A 17,810-nucleotide genomic window follows, 5' to 3' on the forward strand; every position below is an offset into this window, starting at 1 on the left:
TTCTCTTGTAGCTTGCTAATTTTTTATGACAGGAAACCTGGTTTTCCAGCGGTGCGTTTGAGGAGAGGTATCCTTGCTGTTAAAAAGAGTTACTTCGAGCATCTTCAAACTTTTTCTCCATAATATAAAAAAATTGCTAAGCTTGAAGAGGTTTCTCAAAACATACGGGCCCAAAATAAGCTATACCCAAAATAGAGAGATTAGAGACCTTTCAAACATTAACTTTGAGAGAAGGGTTGGCCGATGAGACAGGCACTATGTGCTTTAATTGTCTTTGACGACTTTCTAACCCTACCAGACAATAATAGAAAGTGGGAAAACAAATCTAGGCACAACGACGCAATAAGAAATAATCATCTAATAAATAAAGCGGTTATATAAAATTTAATATTTACAAGTATAATATATTACAAATCCCTCTACAAAAATATTCCTTATTAAAGTTTTGAGCTACCGGAAGTCTTAAATCCTCTAGTTTTTCGGACTCGTAAGCTCTTCAATGATGCGTGGGCCAAGAAAAGTCCATTTTATACGAGGAAAGCTTTTGTATATAAAATGTTATTCGGTAAATGGCGGACTTTACGAATTGAAGCCTCTTCTCAGCCACAGTACTCACAAGCTTGTAATTGATGATCGTTTCATTTCATCTAAGCTTTAAGTCATTCCAAAGTTATATTTTTCAACTTGGTGTTGGTATGTTCGATTTAGCGATGAGTTCTCGTTCAAGTTTCCCTCCTCCCTTAGTATCACTTAACCATTCATCGCACGGAAATTCATATGAACCACCTTCTTCGTCCGTCACTTGTACCTGGAAGGGGAAAAGAGTAAAGTTCTAGGTTATCTTGTCTATTTTTGCCTTAATACAAAGTTTTGCTCGAGAACGTTCGTCTCGTCGTTGGAAAGTTAAAGATTTCTCAAATTTAAAACTCCCTGCATCGAATCTGCATCGTACTTTCGCTTACAGCGGTAATCTCACATCTTACAAAAAATAAGGTTTGTTTCGGCTCAAAGGTCCATCAGTGAAACTTGACGTATAACTTACTTTTTTCAAGAACCAACTAGGTGCTGTTCCAGTGTTGTCATGAAGAATCTTCATCCGTTTCAATTTACCGAGATCCGGTAATAAGAACGTTTGAATGTCCTCGCTAGAATTGAAAGATTATTCATAATCATATTCCTATCGTGTTAGATCAGTCTTGATTAAGATCTAAGCAGGTACAAGTCTCAACTAACTGCAACCAATTGAATGAGAATTTCAAAAAAACTCCTGTAATCTCTCTATTTTTCGTAAATTGATCGAAATAAATTACAAGAGCGATGAGAAATTGGTACAAACCTTCCAGGTTCATATTTAACGGGACTGGGATCGAGTTGACGGAAATCTGAGCTTCCTCGATCGCCAACCAATTCGAAATATATTTTGGCATCAGTACCCGCTCCCAGGGGCTTGCCTGTGAATGTCTTCACCGTGTAATTGGTGCCTAAAGTGGAAAATATCAATTGAAAACTATTGTAGGTAAGTTCTGCGAAATATTGGAATATGACACGTTCAAAGCTTACAATTCTCAAACAAACGTCTATTTTTGGTATGCACAGAAAGATAATGTTATACAAGATATAAAGTAGAACATTATATTAATTACAGTTAGAAATCTCATTTACCTAAGCCATAAAAGAAGACATTATTAGCCTCTGATCCACCACATCTTTCAGCCTCGTTACCATTGCAGGTCATATTGCAGGCTTCATCGCCTAATTTACCATACTTCCCATGGTCTTTGCCACAGAAACACGAGGTACCATTTTGAAGGCCGAAGTAAGAGTAGCTCTTATCAGCCATTGCGCACGCTTTCGCACAATCCTCTTGCGTGGTTCGCTTTAAATCAACTTTGGTTTTCAGGTCATGGTTTGAAGGATCATCTTTGTAGCAACCAAGTTTTTGATACAAGAGTGAAATATCTTCTTTGCTTTCATCGCTCTTTGTGACATTTTCTGAAATCACAGTATTGAAGAATTACAACTACTACACGGTGTTTCGTGAACGTTCCTTCATATTCAGACAATATACTGTACTGTAGATTGTTAAAATAAATTCTTATACAACATAGGATAACTGTGCCAGACATCGTAAATAAGATTAGGTGTCGGTTGAGCGGATTTCTCCATTACAGTTAAAAAGTGAACTTGGCCAGTGAAACTGAGCAATAGTCTTAATGGCAATTATAGAAAAAATTCAAATGTTATATATACCAGCAATTGAAGCGTTAATGGGGTATGTGGTGGTCGCATTAAGCAAATTGGTGGTGGTGTTGTCATTGGTGACGGTGATGGTGGGAATGGCTGTTCGTTTCACCACTGGATTCTCCGCCCTCTGTTTGGAAACTGAAAAGTGAAGTAACATCATGTTCAGGCATCGAACGTGTTTTGATTCTAACCTTCAAATTCGGAGCATGCGACAAAACGAGTTATATTTCTAAGACTCTGATTTATGGAATAATCCAAATTTCATCTGTTTTAACATATGAGACAAAAGATAACTATTGATAGAATGATCAGTTACCTTGGCAACGTCTACCGGTGAACTCAGCAGGGCACATGCAGACATATCCATCGATCTTTTTCTCATCATCTTGGCAAACCCCTTCATTCGAACATGGATTCGGTTGGCAACGTGTTGCTATGGTGATAAGAGAGAAAATGGATGAAAACGAGGCTTCAAGGTAGAAAGGCTTCAGATAAAATACTTGACCATGTACGCATTGAGACTTACATCATGGGATGCAATGAAACTAATATTACACCTATAACATTCTTTTTCTATACCTCCTCTACTTCTTAGGACTACATGAATTATACGCAATCTTTAAAATAGGATTGATAGCTTTTTTTTAAACAATGTATAGTTTTCCGGCACTGCTCGTGACTTTTGGGTGCGGTGTTTTACCTTCTTTTTTTGCGTCTTCAGCTATTTTGAAAAAAAAAAAAAAATCGAAAATCGATGAATAAAAGTTCATGGTGAATATATTTTGTATTCGTAATTGTGTTTTTCTGTCATGGTTTTGTCATTGTTTGTTGTGTTATGTTGTTGTTGTTGTTGCTCGTGCTGTGTTCGGTGGATGACTTCAAAGTGAAAATTTTTACGTCTACATGGTATACAATTCTTGTCATGGTATGTATAAAATTCTATGTCAATTTGGTCTCAAGAGGTCCACAGTATGATGGCCGTTGATGATGCCTTCTTTACTTCACTTACGAAGGAAATTGTGCTTATGACGTAATCTTTGTACAATGCGTACGTATTATAGTTGTAATCTTGTTGAATTTTAATTGTTCGTCGGTAGTTGTTGGTACACAGATAAAGAAGAATTGGGTTAGCACTTAACGTCATTTTCATTTTCATTTTATTTAGGATGAAATGAAGAAAGGGACACACGAAATATTTGAATATAAATTGATTGAAAGGCTTTACAAGATGGAGACTTACCGACGAGCTCTTCTTCGGTTTCATCACCTATCCGCGTTTCTGCTCCTGCCTCCGTCGCTATGGAAACAAAAAAGTGTTGTTTCAATTTCAATATACCAAAGAATAACTTTACTCAAAATGATTTGGGTCTACTCAGTAGATCATATGTTAAATCTTATATTAGTTATGTTTGCACGTCATTAAATTCTTATTCACTATATCTGTTTCTGTTGTCAATTTTGTCTCGATATATATATATGGTATCGCGTCTGTCAATTTATATCATTTACCTTCATCGAACCATTCTGAGGCTCCACTTGCCACATCTGCATCCAAACTTGATAAAGCCTCTGGAAGGCTCGATTTGCTCACTCCTTCAGTTGTGAATGAAAAGTGTTAATGGATGGTTAGTGTATGTTAGAATATATGATGGTATGATATAAAAAGTCTGGGTGAATTACATTAGGATATAATGGATCACTGACAGCAGTAAGTCGAAATGCAATGGAGACTCTCTATATGGAGATGGAGACGTCTACTTAACTCAAACGAGTCGTGTGATATAAAAAGTCTGGGTAATGTACATTGGGTTGTAGATTAAATGGATGTTTATGGTTGACAATCAGAAGTTGAAATATTATTAAGAATAAAAAACTGATTGAAATATATGGTATTTGGATTGAAACACCTACCTGCATTATGCGTATTGTTAGCTGCAGATTTTGCGTCCTGTTTTTCATCTTTAAGGTTTGCTTTCGGACAAACGCGAAGTTCACCGATCTCTTTCTCTCGCAATGCGATATCGTAGATTTGTAAGCATGAGATTTTCCCTTCGAAATATCGTTTGTCGTTTTGTACGGCACCGATACGAATGTTTTGATCGGTTGCCAAGTCAACTTGTCCGATGTTTCGACTTTTGACCATCTTGCCATCATGCCACAATTGAGCAACTCCTGTGTTGTTATCGTATGAAGCACCAACTTGATTCCACTTTTTCATCTGAGGATGAAGGAACGAGAAGTTGAAAGCGAGCGAGAAAAGCGGACAAAACTTGATTCGCTTAAGACAAGTTTGTGCTGTAGGATACACCCCTGTCTCACAGCCTCGGTGGAATCTTTTCTCTCAGTGGAGATAAAAATTTCTATGAAATCCCAATGGGATAGAAAATCTATTGTTTCCAGTTCAAAAACGCCAGAAAGGAAGATTTAAGAGTGGTTTTGCGGCGAGGGTGGGGTCCAACGGGTCTGTGACACGGGGGTGCTAGGATCATCTAATTTGTAAACACAGAACCCAGAACACAATCATGGTCATAATCTATTGAGAATTAAGCTTATTTCCTCGTTTTTCGAAATTTGGAGTTAGGGCGAGAAAGTCGATTTTGGGCTATCTCTTAAATTTAATCGGATATTTCAATTAGGTACGGGTTTATAGACTTCCAGGCTATATTATGAGCCTTATCGGACCACTTTTGAACTTTTGGATCCTGAGATCCTAAGGTCCTAAGTGTTAAGTCTCATGTTAAAACTCAGAGTTAAAACTCTACCCTAACCTAACTCCAACCTAAGTTAGAGCGCTTTCAAATCGAATGTGGTTATAAGATTTCGTAGGAATTTCCATTTTTTCTCAAATATTACGACCATGATTGCAGCTCCAAACTTCTTTCGAATACTTTATAGAACACATGTCTTACCTGCAAAACACGTGTAGCTAATGGTTCCAATGTCATGTTTCCATTCGAGCCACGTAAAGTAAAACGGACGAATAATTGTGTTTTATCGTACTGCCATAAGTGAACACCATTTCCCATTGGGTCATAAGCAACAATAGGACCATTGTCTCCCGTTGGAAAGATATTGGAGAGAATTGTAATTGATTTACGAGCATCTAGTTTTCCATTATTAGCAATTTCAAGGTATGAAGATTGACTTCCCTTTAACTCGATTGCGCTCTTTGGTACATCTAAAGTGGAAAGACATTTCTTTGACACCTGATTGGCTGATATGAAGAACTAAACTACTATTGTAACTTTTTTGCTTATAATGAGAAATGTTGATTTAAAAACTGTAACTTTTATTTGCCACGAAATCTGATTGGTGACCACCCTATTTGAATGACGTCAAATTGAAAATACATGGAATTGAGAAACACTTTGGGTAAAATGAATATCGCATCTAATTCAATCACTTACCTCCAGGTCCCTTTGTGACTTCAGCATTTTTCAACTCTACATTTTTTGTGATCATGTCTTTCAGCGTATTCTCATTCAGGGGGTATAAACCAACTGGTTTAGGTAACTCTGGAAAAAACAGATGATACTTAATTATACTTTGTCTATAACAAACACCCACAAAGTTGACAATTTTCACTAAATATTTATACGGACCTTCGAAAACTTCTTTGGGTCCAGGCCCTTCATTTGAACCAATCAATCTCCAGGATAAATGCTTCTTTTTGATTGGTCCCTCGAAAGTTCCATCAGGCATTTCGACAGCCACTGAAGCACAATCACCCAGCTTGTCTGCCTTCATGTACAGCCGAATGTAGTAATATTTTCCGGCCACCAAAAACACTTTGTCAGATTTCTGCTCAGGATATCTATGGTTGATTAGGAAAAGTTTTTAGTGTTTGGTAGCTCCAGATCCCCCACAGAACACAGAAGTGTAAAATAATATCTTTTAAAGGGTCTTTGAAGGAACATTCGAGAGCTTTGGTTCCCAACACGAGTGAGTGTTATGGATTCATTTGTGTACGTACACTTGACTTTTGATGGGCTTTTGATGTAGTATCGTGTCTTACAAATTTATTTTTAAAAGATTGTAAACGTTTCCGGAGTGAAAAGGAACGTCCGTATAGGTCAAACCTTACACAGAAGAAAGATCGATGATGTATGAATTAAGCATTTTCTTACTTTGTCCATTGATTATGATCAGTCCAACTGCTCAAGGTGACAATTTTCTTCAGACTATCTGCATTCTCATTACTACTCAACCACAGCTCACCACTACTGTCAGTGGCCATGTAGAAAGTATATTCGCCTGATGAAGGTGCGTGGAAATATCCAGAAACCTTTGATCCATAGTTATCCTCATAATTAAAAGGAGCATCAAACTTATCAAGGATTTCAATTGATGAAGGGCGATTTGGGAAGTTGGAATCTGAAGTCAAATCTTCGATGGAATAACCAGGGATGTTGTACCATACTTCACGTACAAGCCCTGCGTGTGGATTGCCTGGAGTGAAAAAATATAAGAAGCGATGAAAAAGTGTTTTTACCAAATCAATACGAGTCAATACAATGAAATGACAATCTTTTAAAAGGTCGCTACTCACTCAGCATTTTATGGTCGTCGAACAAGGCGCACATCTCGGGCGCGTTGGTCGCTGAACACTTTTCCTATTCCACTGATCCAAAATAAAGGAGAGATATGCTGCACATTTTTTCTTTTTTCTATTGTTGATATCTTTTTGCACACGGTAAAAGAGAGTTAAATGTCTCTTCTGATTGGCTATTTAAAAAAGAACAATGGGGAAGCCGCACAGCCTAGCGAAAAAAGTTGAAAAGTTTCAACTCTTGGTGCGCTCAAAGCGACAGCCTTTGAAGGCTTGATTTATGTAATTTATGCAATAATTAAGCTGTGCGCCTTGTTCGACGACCATAAAATGATGAGTGGGTAGCGACCTTAAGCCAGAGGCGTAGACAGGGGTTAAGGAATATTTGCTTAGAAGAGCAGATTTAAACGACAAAGTAAATATGATTTTATACCACGAATAGGTAAGTGCTTTTTCGTAAAAGTCTGCTCTCCTGCGCAGATCGTTCTTCACCCCTGCCTACGCTACTGTAAGCTCAAACAAAAGAGGGGCGACAGTGAGAACAATTATAATGCAGATCATAAACGAGGTTTCACATACCAGGTAGTCTCCACTGCAAGTTCTCTTTGTTGATAGGGCGTTGATATCTTCCTGTTGGTAACTTGACGCCCACACTCAACGAATCGCTGCTATCGACGCCCTTCTGAATGGCTTCCAAATAATAATATTTCCCCGCCACCAAGAATATGGCCTCTGATGATTGGTTGTCATACCTGAAATTATAATTCATGATTCACTCATCTGTCAGTGTACCCAATATAACTTTAAGGTTGGAAGCTATGTTGAAAGTTTAATTTTGATGGTACACAAAAAAGCAGGAGTTCAAATAGACAAAAGTACCACTTACTTTTCCTTAAAAGTCTTCGCATGAGTTGAGTATGATTCAATTGAAGTTAATCGAGTAGTATATTATACCATTTGATCCCCGTTGGAACATGAGGGCGATTAATAACTTTCGTAAAGCCGAAGCTTTAGGATTACCATTTCAGTCGCTGAACCTGACAAAGAACATTAATACTTACTTATTCCAAACATTATGTTCTGTGGGTTTATTAAGCGTCAAGATCTTCTGCTTTGTTTTGCCTGTCTCATCCTTACTCAAGTACAAAGCGCATGCGCGAGAACACGACAAGTAGAAAGTATTATTCCCTGTCTCAGGTGCGATGAAGTAGCCTTTCAGTTTGGAACCATAGTTCGATTCAACGTTAAAAGGTGCATCAAAGTTCTCGATGATTTCGATAGTGGTCGGGTTGTTCGGGTAGTCAGGGTTGTCTTCCAGTTTATCCAGCTCTTCGCCTGGAGTGTTCTTCCAAACCTCCCGAATGATTCCTTGGTATGGATTGTCTGTATTCCCGAACACTTTCTCAGAATCAGTTCTCGACAAATATCGACCAAAGATTGCCAGTGAACTGAAACCAAACACTGCTCCTGATTTTTCCGGTCCTGAATTTTTACGTCCTATGGTCAAACGTTTTGGTGTGCTCAGATCATCTTTAGGTAGAGGTTGTGGTGAGAGCGTGTGACCGCGGAACATGCCGTCCACGTAAATCCATAAACCTTTGTCTAAGCGCCATGTCATGACCACTTCTTGCCAACGGATGGTGTAGATAGGAACGCGAACTTTCCAAATCATGATGTCTTCATCCGAAGAGCGGATGACTTGGAAATACATGTTATCATTGACAAGGTATACGGAAATACCCTTCATTCCACCATTATGACCACCCGTATCCAAGATGTATCGTGGTTCTTTATAATCACGGTCACGTTGGTCGAATTTGATTTTGAAACTGACTGCAAACCCATGTCGCGCTTTTTGTACGTTGTAGATGACATCAGGGAAATCCTCGAGTTGCAGGTAAGCGTGTGGTTTGACCGAATCTGAAGTGTCACCGTCAACAAATATTCCTCCATCGATATTTGCTATAAAGGAAAAACAGAATTTTGAAAAAAGGGTCGCAACAAGAGAGATAATCTTTTTCAAAATAAACTAAGAAATAGACAGAAAACGCAGCTTTAGTTCTAAAAAATTAATTTCATATTTTCAGATTTTATCACAACACAAAATTGACTTACTGATAGACTTCTCAACAAACTCAGCAGCGCCAGGAATTTCCGAATTCTCGATATCTGTCATGAAAAAACGTGTGTATGCAACCACCGTATCTCCGTACGTGAACGCGTAAGGAACATCTTCAACGGAAAGTTGTTTGAAGAACAAAACTACTGAACCTACTGCCATCCTGAAAAAGTAAAAGTGTTTAGAGATTGAACCGAATTTCAATGAAAGTTTCGTGTATGTAATTCGAATGAAATCCAGTTGTATCAGGCAAACGATTTGCAATCTAGCCAATACCATGGAGAAGCTTGGCCATGAAAAACAGAAACACATGTTAAATCACCACAGGAAAGTTTCATAGAAAGACTTCCCCATCCTATACATTGATCACTCGAAAAATATCCAATAAATACATTTTAACGAGAGAGGAAAGAAAGATCACAAAATGGTGAACAAACAAACATACTTAGTACAAGGAGCTCGATCATCGATACTTCTTCTCCCGATCAACAATTTGGTGGTGGTCACCATTTTGGTGTTGATGTCCACAGTTTTCGTGATGTTCGTGTAATCCATGAACGCGCCGTTGACGTAGACGTGTAGACCTGATGGATTCTTCCACGTCAACACGATATCTTGCCATAACGAGACTGTCAAACGTGTCTCTAGTTCCCAGGACCCTCCATCAGTGACCACTTTGTAATGAAGTTTACCGTTTTGAATGTAGATGGCAAAACCACGGCCTCGTCCTGATGTATCAATGACGTAATGAGGTTTCTTGTAACCAAGGACAACTGGATCGAATTTGACCTGAAAGCGGATGATCATTTTTGTGATGTCTCGTGTGGGGAGTGCAAACAGGGTTTAATTTGTTGTTTTGTTTATTCTGCTGTGTGAATTAAGGTCTAAATGATCAAAATCCCCCTAAAAATCTCTAATGATTATCAATAACCGTTTTCAAAACACTAATTAAATGATTTTTGCAAAATCCAATAACGACCTAAGAGAGGTTGTGCAAGAAACAAGATTTATGAAAATCTAAAATAATATTTACGGGAAAATCATTTCAAACGTACCTGTAACGCAACGGAAAAGCCTTTGTTGCATTTCTCAGGATCTCCAATACAATGTCCATGGAAGTCACCAGCATCTAAGAAGGAGCGCTCTCCATCTAATAACACTCCTCCGGGGATGATTTTGACGTTCTGTGGCTCATTGACGGCCAATGGGTGGTTACCAGCCATTCCAAGTTTAGAATCTTTCAAAAGCGGCCAGAAGTTCAGTGGTACAACTATCAAAGAAAAAAGGATATTAAAATAGTCAGCATGTAATCAGGGCAAAGAAAAAATCCATACATTTTAAAAGCACTACTAATAGAATCTTATTCAAATTTTCAAAACTTGCAAAAGAATTTGGATGTTATATAATAATATTTTTACCCTCGTTGAACTAAAAAATCAGGAATAAAGCCACTAACCTGGACTTGATTTATCCTTATCATCATAGAGATGACTTGGTGCAGTCTCATCGTTCTCCAGTAAACGAGAGACTGGTAACAAGACACCATCTTCATTGTAACCATCTGTCTTCTCTGGTTTCGGTCCTGAAGAAAGCAAAAGGTGGAATCGAGATTTTTGGAAAAAGAAGGAGCGGGGTGTAAAATTGAAATGATATCTATCGATCATTCAATGTGTCTTCTTTCTTAAACTTGTGCTAACTGTTGAGTGAAAATCAAGAGAAATCTCAACAATGTTTGAGAGAGTGTATTCGGTTTCCATAGCATAGTATATCACAAGGCACTTGAGTATTGGGACTGTTCAAAACACTTCAGTGACTCACCCCAAATCTGATGGTCACCAAACTGAAAACTGTTACATATTCTTCACTCGGTGGAAAATCTTGAATTACTTTGATAAAAATCGAAATTTTAAAATGCCTTAAAATGCTCTTAACTTGTTGTTAATATTTTGGCCATCGAAGCCTGTATGTTCTTATATAGTTTGTTCTAATAAAAAATAAACGTGTAATCCCTGTGACATATATAAACTCCAAAGAACCACTTTAAAAAGCCGCTTTGGTATATGAGTTCAGCCTGAAAATGTGTTTTGTAGACCGATCATCTTTTTGAGGTTTATTAAACAGCTCAATTCGGGCCGCTAAGCACGCTTTGTCATAAAGGAGGTCAGCCTAAGCAAACCACAAAAGAAAGCGAGGAGAAAAATATTTGACCAAAATTTAATCTATCAAAATCATCGAACGAGCGCACTTTTCTGATGGTTTTAATTTTCAGTTTGAGTCACGAAAGACTCAACGAAAGATGAGTCAAAATCTTTATTTCTTTTCGAATAACGGTGTGGTTGTTAATCTAAGTCCGACGTCAAAATTTACACACGGATTAACTAAATCTTTTAATTGAAACAAAAACGCGTAATAAATTACTGTCACAACTTACATGACGTAACGATTATTATGTCACCATGGTAACGAGATCTACCATTTTGAAATGGGCGATATTCAATGTGTTTTGATTGGAAACAAGTTAGACAGTTAATGGTGTTGTTTATGCCAATTGAAGAGAAGTAAACAAAACAATGTCCTGTCGTTAGAGGGAATATCCATCTAACTGTCTCATCGCCTAATCTTAGCAAAAATTACCAGCCCTCCTTCTGGGGGTTTTTTATTGACGTTCGGAATATCCAACCATTTCGTTGAAAAACCCTTATTTCATTAAATAGTGCAGAAACTACCAAATCCATCCTACTCTGGCAGCCAGCAACTTCATTTACTTTAGAAGGGAAAAGATCTCAAGGTTTTTTAACAAGCCATTTGATGTACGTTTTAACCACTAACCTTTCTTTTTACAGACCACGTTCAACTTCTCGTTACATTTCCCATCATGCCATTTCCCACTTTTACCAACCGACGCACAGCTATATCCGCCATTATTTGGCGCATTATCCGCCCAATTGGTGTATGATGACGTCAGCCTATCGGACCATAACCAATCACCTTCGTTCTCGCGATCATTAAATCCAATCCAATAAGAGGTGGAAGAGTGGAACTGTAAAAGGAAAAGAGACTTTGTCAAAAAATGTCAGGAATTTAGTGAAGATTTCAGGGTGCAAGGGATGTATGTGAAAAAGTTTCATAATCCAAACTTTGGATTTAGAGAAAGCAACCCCACCTTAATATCACTTTTCATAGTCTGAAAAGAATACTTGATGCCCATAGATTATCATAGTTAAGTACCCGGGGCCCGGGGGAAACTTGACAGGAAGTAGTACTATGAAAATATTTCTTATACACAACAAGTCGCGTTTCTATAAACAGTCCATTCTTGATTGACCTGTACCTACGAAAGTTCATGTAAGCATATCACTATATGGATGAACAAAGGAATCTTTGTTCTGCTAGCAAGTACTTTCAAGTCACTTACTTGTCACGCCTGGAGATACTGTGAAAGTTGGAAAACCTTTTGAGGAGAAAGCCTACTGTGACGGAGTGTACTAAACTGATGTTTTGATAAGTGATTTAGAAAGAGACATTACACAAGAATGAGAAAAACTGACAGACTACAGTGAAAGGATAAGCTCATCAAAATAAACAGTCAGATGGAGAGATTCAAACACAAACAATCGGAAGAGTACACATTACAGTATCGTGTATAAAACAACTTTTCCGAAAGGCCACCAACCACAGACAAAGAAAATATGACCGAACATCAAGACACGAACAAACTGTGATAAGAAGAAGCTCTGCAGAGGTTATATGATAGAAAAGCAGCAATGTCTTGTGTGAAATTGTACATGGTTGTGCTTTTGATTTCGAGTTTTTTATTAATTGAAGTTTGGAGCAAAGACTGTAGATTATCAGACAAGAATATCACAGATGAAGAGCTTTCAATAGCTCTGGAGAGATGTGACAATGACACGGAATTGATTAATCTGAAACGGAATTCCCTTCATCTTTTCAACCCTGTATTGTTCAGGCGATTCCATAAATTGAAGTTCTTATTCTTAGATGAGAACAACATACAGAACTTTCCTAAGAACATGTCTAAAAATCTATTCAGTTTGAAACACTTGACACTAACTAAGAACAATATAGAACATATTCCACAAAACTTGGATTTGCCCAATCTCACAGACTTGGATTTATCACGGAATAATATAACATATTTGGCGCCCCATTCGTTTGCGAGAATGCATGGTTTAAAAACTTTATACTTGTCGAGAAATAAGCTCCATAAAGTCACCATCGATGCTTTTACAGGCTTGACGAGCTTACAGAGGCTATTTCTTGATCATAATGAGATAGACGTTCTTTATGCAGGAGTATTGAATGGTTTGGTTTCGTTACAAAAGTTCAACGTAGCTCATAATCAGTTACAACGTGTGCGTAAAGGAGTGATGAATAATTTTCGTTATTTGACTGACATCATTCTGAAAGACAACTTCATATCTACTTTGGATGACCGTAGTTTCCAAGGCTTAAAGATTCACGTTTTAGACTTGCAAAATAATCGTTTAAAAGCCATTCGAAATAATGTGTTTTCAAGTCTGGTTATCTTTGGCAAAATAAACATGAAAGGAAATCCGTTAGTATGTGATTGTTGGCTTATGCACAGGAATATCATCGACCTCCGCATGAAAGGTGAACTCCAAGGTGATTGCGCAACACCATCCCGTCTCAAAGGACGGAATATCAGACAGTTATCGAAAATCCATTTACCTTTATGTAAAACTTATGACTCGTGCAAAGATCATTTGTGTCAAAACGAGGCTACTTGTCTACAAGTAAACGAGACTGTATACAAATGTGAATGTTTAAAAGGTTTCTATGGAGACCAATGTGAAAAAGCAAGGCAAGACACTGAATATACACTTCTTATTATTTTGAGCGTATGTTTGGGCGTGGTTATCACCATTGGCGTTATCGTGGCGTTTATTATCAGGGCGCGCAAAAACAGGAATGTTCACGGGCGGTGTGTATCGAAAGAGACATGTTGTTGTTTTATGATTCTCGGAGTCTTCTTCTTCTTGTTCGCTCTCTTCGTTGGCTTACGTGTGGCGTGCAAGTTCCATGAATATTGTTAGTTTTATCATATATCTTATTTATTTTCCTGGTTTCATCTTTTGTAACTTTTACATCATTATTATTTATGTACATATTAGAATTCATACACAATATTAACTTTAGCGAAATAAATTTTAGAATACACAATACTCCTTATACCCAGTGAGAACGTTTGTTGAAGTGCCTTAGCACTTAGCCTTAGGGAGGGATTAATTTTTTCAGATATGATTTTTGGGTTTTCAAAGCATCAATAAAATATTTTTTAATCTTTTTGCCCCCGCAGGAGCGCAGCGACGAGGAGGCACTCATAGCTTCACGCATAGATATTGGAAATGAATCTCGATTTTTGCGCTTTGTGTGTTGTGTGTTTGTTTGTCTGACATCGGCGTTCCGGCCAATTATTAAGGTGTCCGTAATAAATATGGCGGTAAATTATACAGTTGTAAATGTTATACATATTTTCATATTACGTTGATTTAGTATTGAAAAGCTGAAGCGAGTGTTATAAATGCAAATTATAGACACCATAACACGAATTACAATATTACTTGTGAAAATTAAAACAAACAAAATGGCAGACTGGTTATGACGATGAGCTTATTCATTGACTGAATTGATTTTGTATGTCAAATTTTGTTTCTTGTCTTTGAAACTGAATACTAAATAGTAATTTAGTCAGAAGTTCATTTCAGTAATGATTTCAATTCTTTTTCTGGAATCTTTAAAGAAATTTGCTCAAGTTTTCAAATGTACATTTGATATTCTATTATACTAATAACTAGCTTTATTGTTTATAGAGCTTCTTGAGCTTTAAAGACCATCATATGGTCGTAACTCGAGAAAGTCCTTCTTAACTTGGTAAAACAGATACCGGCAAAGTACAAAAAAGTTGAATGTACGCATAAGTAAAGTTGAATCCAAAAGTGGTTGAATGTGTTGAATGTCAATCAATGTTTTTTTTTGGTCTTCAAAGTAGATTTACCTCACTTAGAGTGTTTTCACTGTTTGTTCAGTGTGGAAAATCTATTTTAAAAACCTGAAAAAAGTTTGTTTAACTTTACATGCGCCATTTCAACTTTTTCATGCAGTTGTGATAGCCTAAATAACTTACGCTCAAGGGGTTTGGCGAAATAGCATTAATTCTGGCTTTCCAAGTTAGGAGGGACCTTCCCGAAGGCATTTAACGGTGGTTAGACTAGGCACACAGACAGTCATACAGAAACACCATAAAGTGAAAGTATATAGCTATAAACTCAAAAAGTCTAGCTTCCTGAAGGCCCGTCTCTTCATTGTCTGCGCTGCGATCATATCTTAATGGCTTTAATCCTTTCAGCTTGGAGAAAAGATTGCATCATGAAAAACTACTATGCACTTGAAAAAAATTTAGGTGAATTTCAACTTTTCTCAATTGTACGTCTGAATGGACCACAATGGCATTCCTTTATTTTTCTTTTGATCAACAACATAGAAGATTTTACTTGAGAAGTGCAATCACAGTGTACGTAAGTGGAGCCCGGGCCTTAACTAGGATTGTTTTCTATTTCACCCTAATTAAGATGGCGCAGAACTTTTTGATAAATTTTATACACAGTATCATCTTGACTGTTTTTATTAGGCAAAGTAGCAACAGAGAATTGCTGAACTTTACAGAAATAGCTTATTTATTTTTCATTGGCTGTTATATGCCAATGAAAAATAAATAAGCTATTTCTGATTGGTTACCTTGTTGATTTATTCACCGCTATATATTTTGCCTACAATCTAAGATATCTGCGGCATTATCTGAAAAGGTCTATTTAGTGAATGATCATGACATATATTGTTGCAAGAAAGAAACTAGGAGAAAAAAAACAAACAAGGAGATGTGAAAGTCAGTAGATCATGATACCATAATTTTCGAAATATATTTTTGAGAAGCTTTTCCAGCTTTTCCTTGAATTTTATTAAATTGTCAAGCCGCATGAATTCTTCAAGTATTTTGTTAATGGAATATAATTTTTTTTTCAATCAATCAATCAATCAATAATTAAATCAATCAATTATTCCTGATTATTTTTAATGCTTTAATTTTTAAAGCATTACTGTAAAAGCTTTATAAGTGCATGGCATGACCTTTCTGTGGGAGCATTTAGTGAAAGCTATGACTAGTTGTACATTTGGGTGTATTTTCCAGGAAGAATGTAGTAGAGTAGATGATTTTGAAGCATCCACTCGGGAACCGGGTACAGTTGGGGAAATTTCAGTTCGGGGAAATTTCAGTTCGGGGAAACATTCGGTCGACCGTTGGGGAAACGAGACAATTCTCTTCGTCCGTCGAGGAACAATCCAGCTACCTAGTAGGATCTATTTTTTTCAAATTGCCCCAAGTCACTAAACTTTACCCCCTCCATTATGGAAATACTGCTTTGTTTTCTACGTCACTAAATACTAAATGAAAACAAAGTTGAGGTCTTTTGTAAACAGATGATCTCATTTTAAGCCTTTACATACCTCGCAAGTATGTGAAGAGAAGTGGTCTACCACAGGAAAGTAGATTAGTGCTATACAGTAACATTGATAAAACCCGATGCTCTAATTGTATAAGCTATTTAGGGCTGTATGGTAAATTTTACTTCTCAAATATATAAATTTTAATCGATTTCGGAAGTATCACAAAGTTGGTAAACACTTGTTAAAATTCCTTGAAGGTTTTTGTACAAGTTATTCCTTTTCAGAAGGTCGACTCTTTGTTATTTGTGTGCTAATTTCATTTTGTTTTGACCTTTTCCAACAGATATTGTATGATTTCAATAGAGAAAGGAGAGTCGCATGTCAGTGTAAAACCTGATTAAGCGCATTAATCATCCAATGTCAGTCGATCACTACTATACAGTATTTCAAACATGAGGTTTTGACAGCACGATAAAGGACCAAAAGTCTAGAATAATCTTTTACACCCCTATCTCAATGACCAAGCTAAATAACAGATTGAATTATGAATATTCTCTAGATTTTTAATCGAGGGTTTCTGAAAGGGTACAAAACTGTTGAAGTTTATAACACTTTTCATATTTTTCTTATAGGGTTGACATTCCGACACATTATCCCATTGAGAAAATTTTTCCCTACAGTTAGCTGCTGGGATACCAGACCGGAAGAGTCAGTGGTTGATTTACCTGATAAATCATGGTTTGTTCATCTTCGCTGGCCACACTTGCTAAATGAGCGTTTTCAGCTTTGCACCGTTGTTCAGCTTTCTCCCATGTGGTATCATCAGTGAACAGTTTGTAACATCCCACCACAGAGTTTAATTTCAAGTTGTTCCATTCGGATGGACACGCTATAGAAGAGAATAAAATGAATGTTTGTAAAAACAGATTACTCAAACTCAGATTGTAGAATGCGCCTACAGCTGGAAGAAGGTAGATCCTCATGCCAGACAGTAATATTGTAATAGTGTAAAAAAAAATAAAGTGATATTTTCCACTGGACACTGGATCACTTGTCACTATAAAGCGTTAGCGTAAGGTAAAACATCTAATCAGGTAGTCCATTGAGATCGGGGCATATGGAGTAAAATGGATCATGTACAACGCTTTCTTATACAAAACTACGACTGTTATGTCTACATAAAAAGTCCCGCATCTTTAGACTTTATTTAGAGTAAATAGACAAGTGCATTCTTGAAGTATGAATCATTTACTAATCAGGTTGTCAAATAGTTGGGAAAAGTAAACAGTGTAGAATAACATTCTATGAAAGCGCCTTCATGACAAATCGTGTTTTTGATGCCCTTTGTTTGATGGGAAAACATCTGATTGTTACCATGATAAAATGTCAACCACACTGTAACACTTCACTTGG

The 17,810-nt window shown here is 37.1% G+C and overlaps 2 protein-coding genes across 3 annotated transcripts in view; one reads left to right on the plus strand and one right to left on the minus strand.

Moving 5' to 3' along the window:
* Positions 1-327: 327 nt before the first annotated feature.
* Positions 328-17,810, minus strand: part of LOC136805778 (uncharacterized) — a 28,722-nt gene continuing 11,239 nt past the window's right edge. Inside the window, exons 17-38 of one of the 2 annotated variants that reach the window (XM_067062335.1) lie at positions 17,123-17,286; positions 11,742-11,952; positions 10,369-10,494; positions 9,968-10,182; positions 9,358-9,701; positions 8,909-9,075; positions 7,855-8,755; positions 7,373-7,545; positions 6,372-6,693; positions 5,847-6,058; positions 5,652-5,759; positions 5,154-5,422; positions 4,156-4,462; positions 3,754-3,837; positions 3,485-3,541; positions 2,945-2,965; positions 2,561-2,677; positions 2,251-2,382; positions 1,663-1,992; positions 1,337-1,481; positions 1,043-1,145; positions 596-808 (exon numbers count right to left, since the gene is read on the minus strand). In XM_067062335.1, the coding sequence (XP_066918436.1) occupies positions 680-808; positions 1,043-1,145; positions 1,337-1,481; positions 1,663-1,992; positions 2,251-2,382; positions 2,561-2,677; positions 2,945-2,965; positions 3,485-3,541; positions 3,754-3,837; positions 4,156-4,462; positions 5,154-5,422; positions 5,652-5,759; positions 5,847-6,058; positions 6,372-6,693; positions 7,373-7,545; positions 7,855-8,755; positions 8,909-9,075; positions 9,358-9,701; positions 9,968-10,182; positions 10,369-10,494; positions 11,742-11,952; positions 17,123-17,286 (4,637 nt within the window). In that variant the 3' untranslated portion in view covers positions 596-679. Of the gene's footprint in view, positions 809-1,042; positions 1,146-1,336; positions 1,482-1,662; positions 1,993-2,250; positions 2,383-2,560; positions 2,678-2,944; positions 2,966-3,484; positions 3,542-3,753; positions 3,838-4,155; positions 4,463-5,153; positions 5,423-5,651; positions 5,760-5,846; positions 6,059-6,371; positions 6,694-7,372; positions 7,546-7,854; positions 8,756-8,908; positions 9,076-9,357; positions 9,702-9,967; positions 10,183-10,368; positions 10,495-11,741; positions 11,953-17,122; positions 17,287-17,810 lie in introns of both variants that reach the window. The other variant, XM_067062336.1, reaches the window with a different exon arrangement.
* Positions 12,504-14,114, plus strand: LOC136805798 (nephrocan-like). Its single transcript, XM_067062359.1, has one exon. It carries the CDS (start codon positions 12,677-12,679, stop codon positions 13,985-13,987), a length of 1,311 nt encoding a protein of 436 aa, XP_066918460.1. The 5' UTR covers positions 12,504-12,676; the 3' UTR covers positions 13,988-14,114.

The sequence above is a fragment of the Clytia hemisphaerica genome, unplaced genomic scaffold (assembly GCF_902728285.1).
Source record: "Clytia hemisphaerica strain Z4C2 unplaced genomic scaffold, Clytia hemisphaerica genome assembly, whole genome shotgun sequence".
In the NCBI taxonomy this organism is placed as follows: domain Eukaryota; kingdom Metazoa; phylum Cnidaria; class Hydrozoa; order Leptothecata; family Clytiidae; genus Clytia; species Clytia hemisphaerica.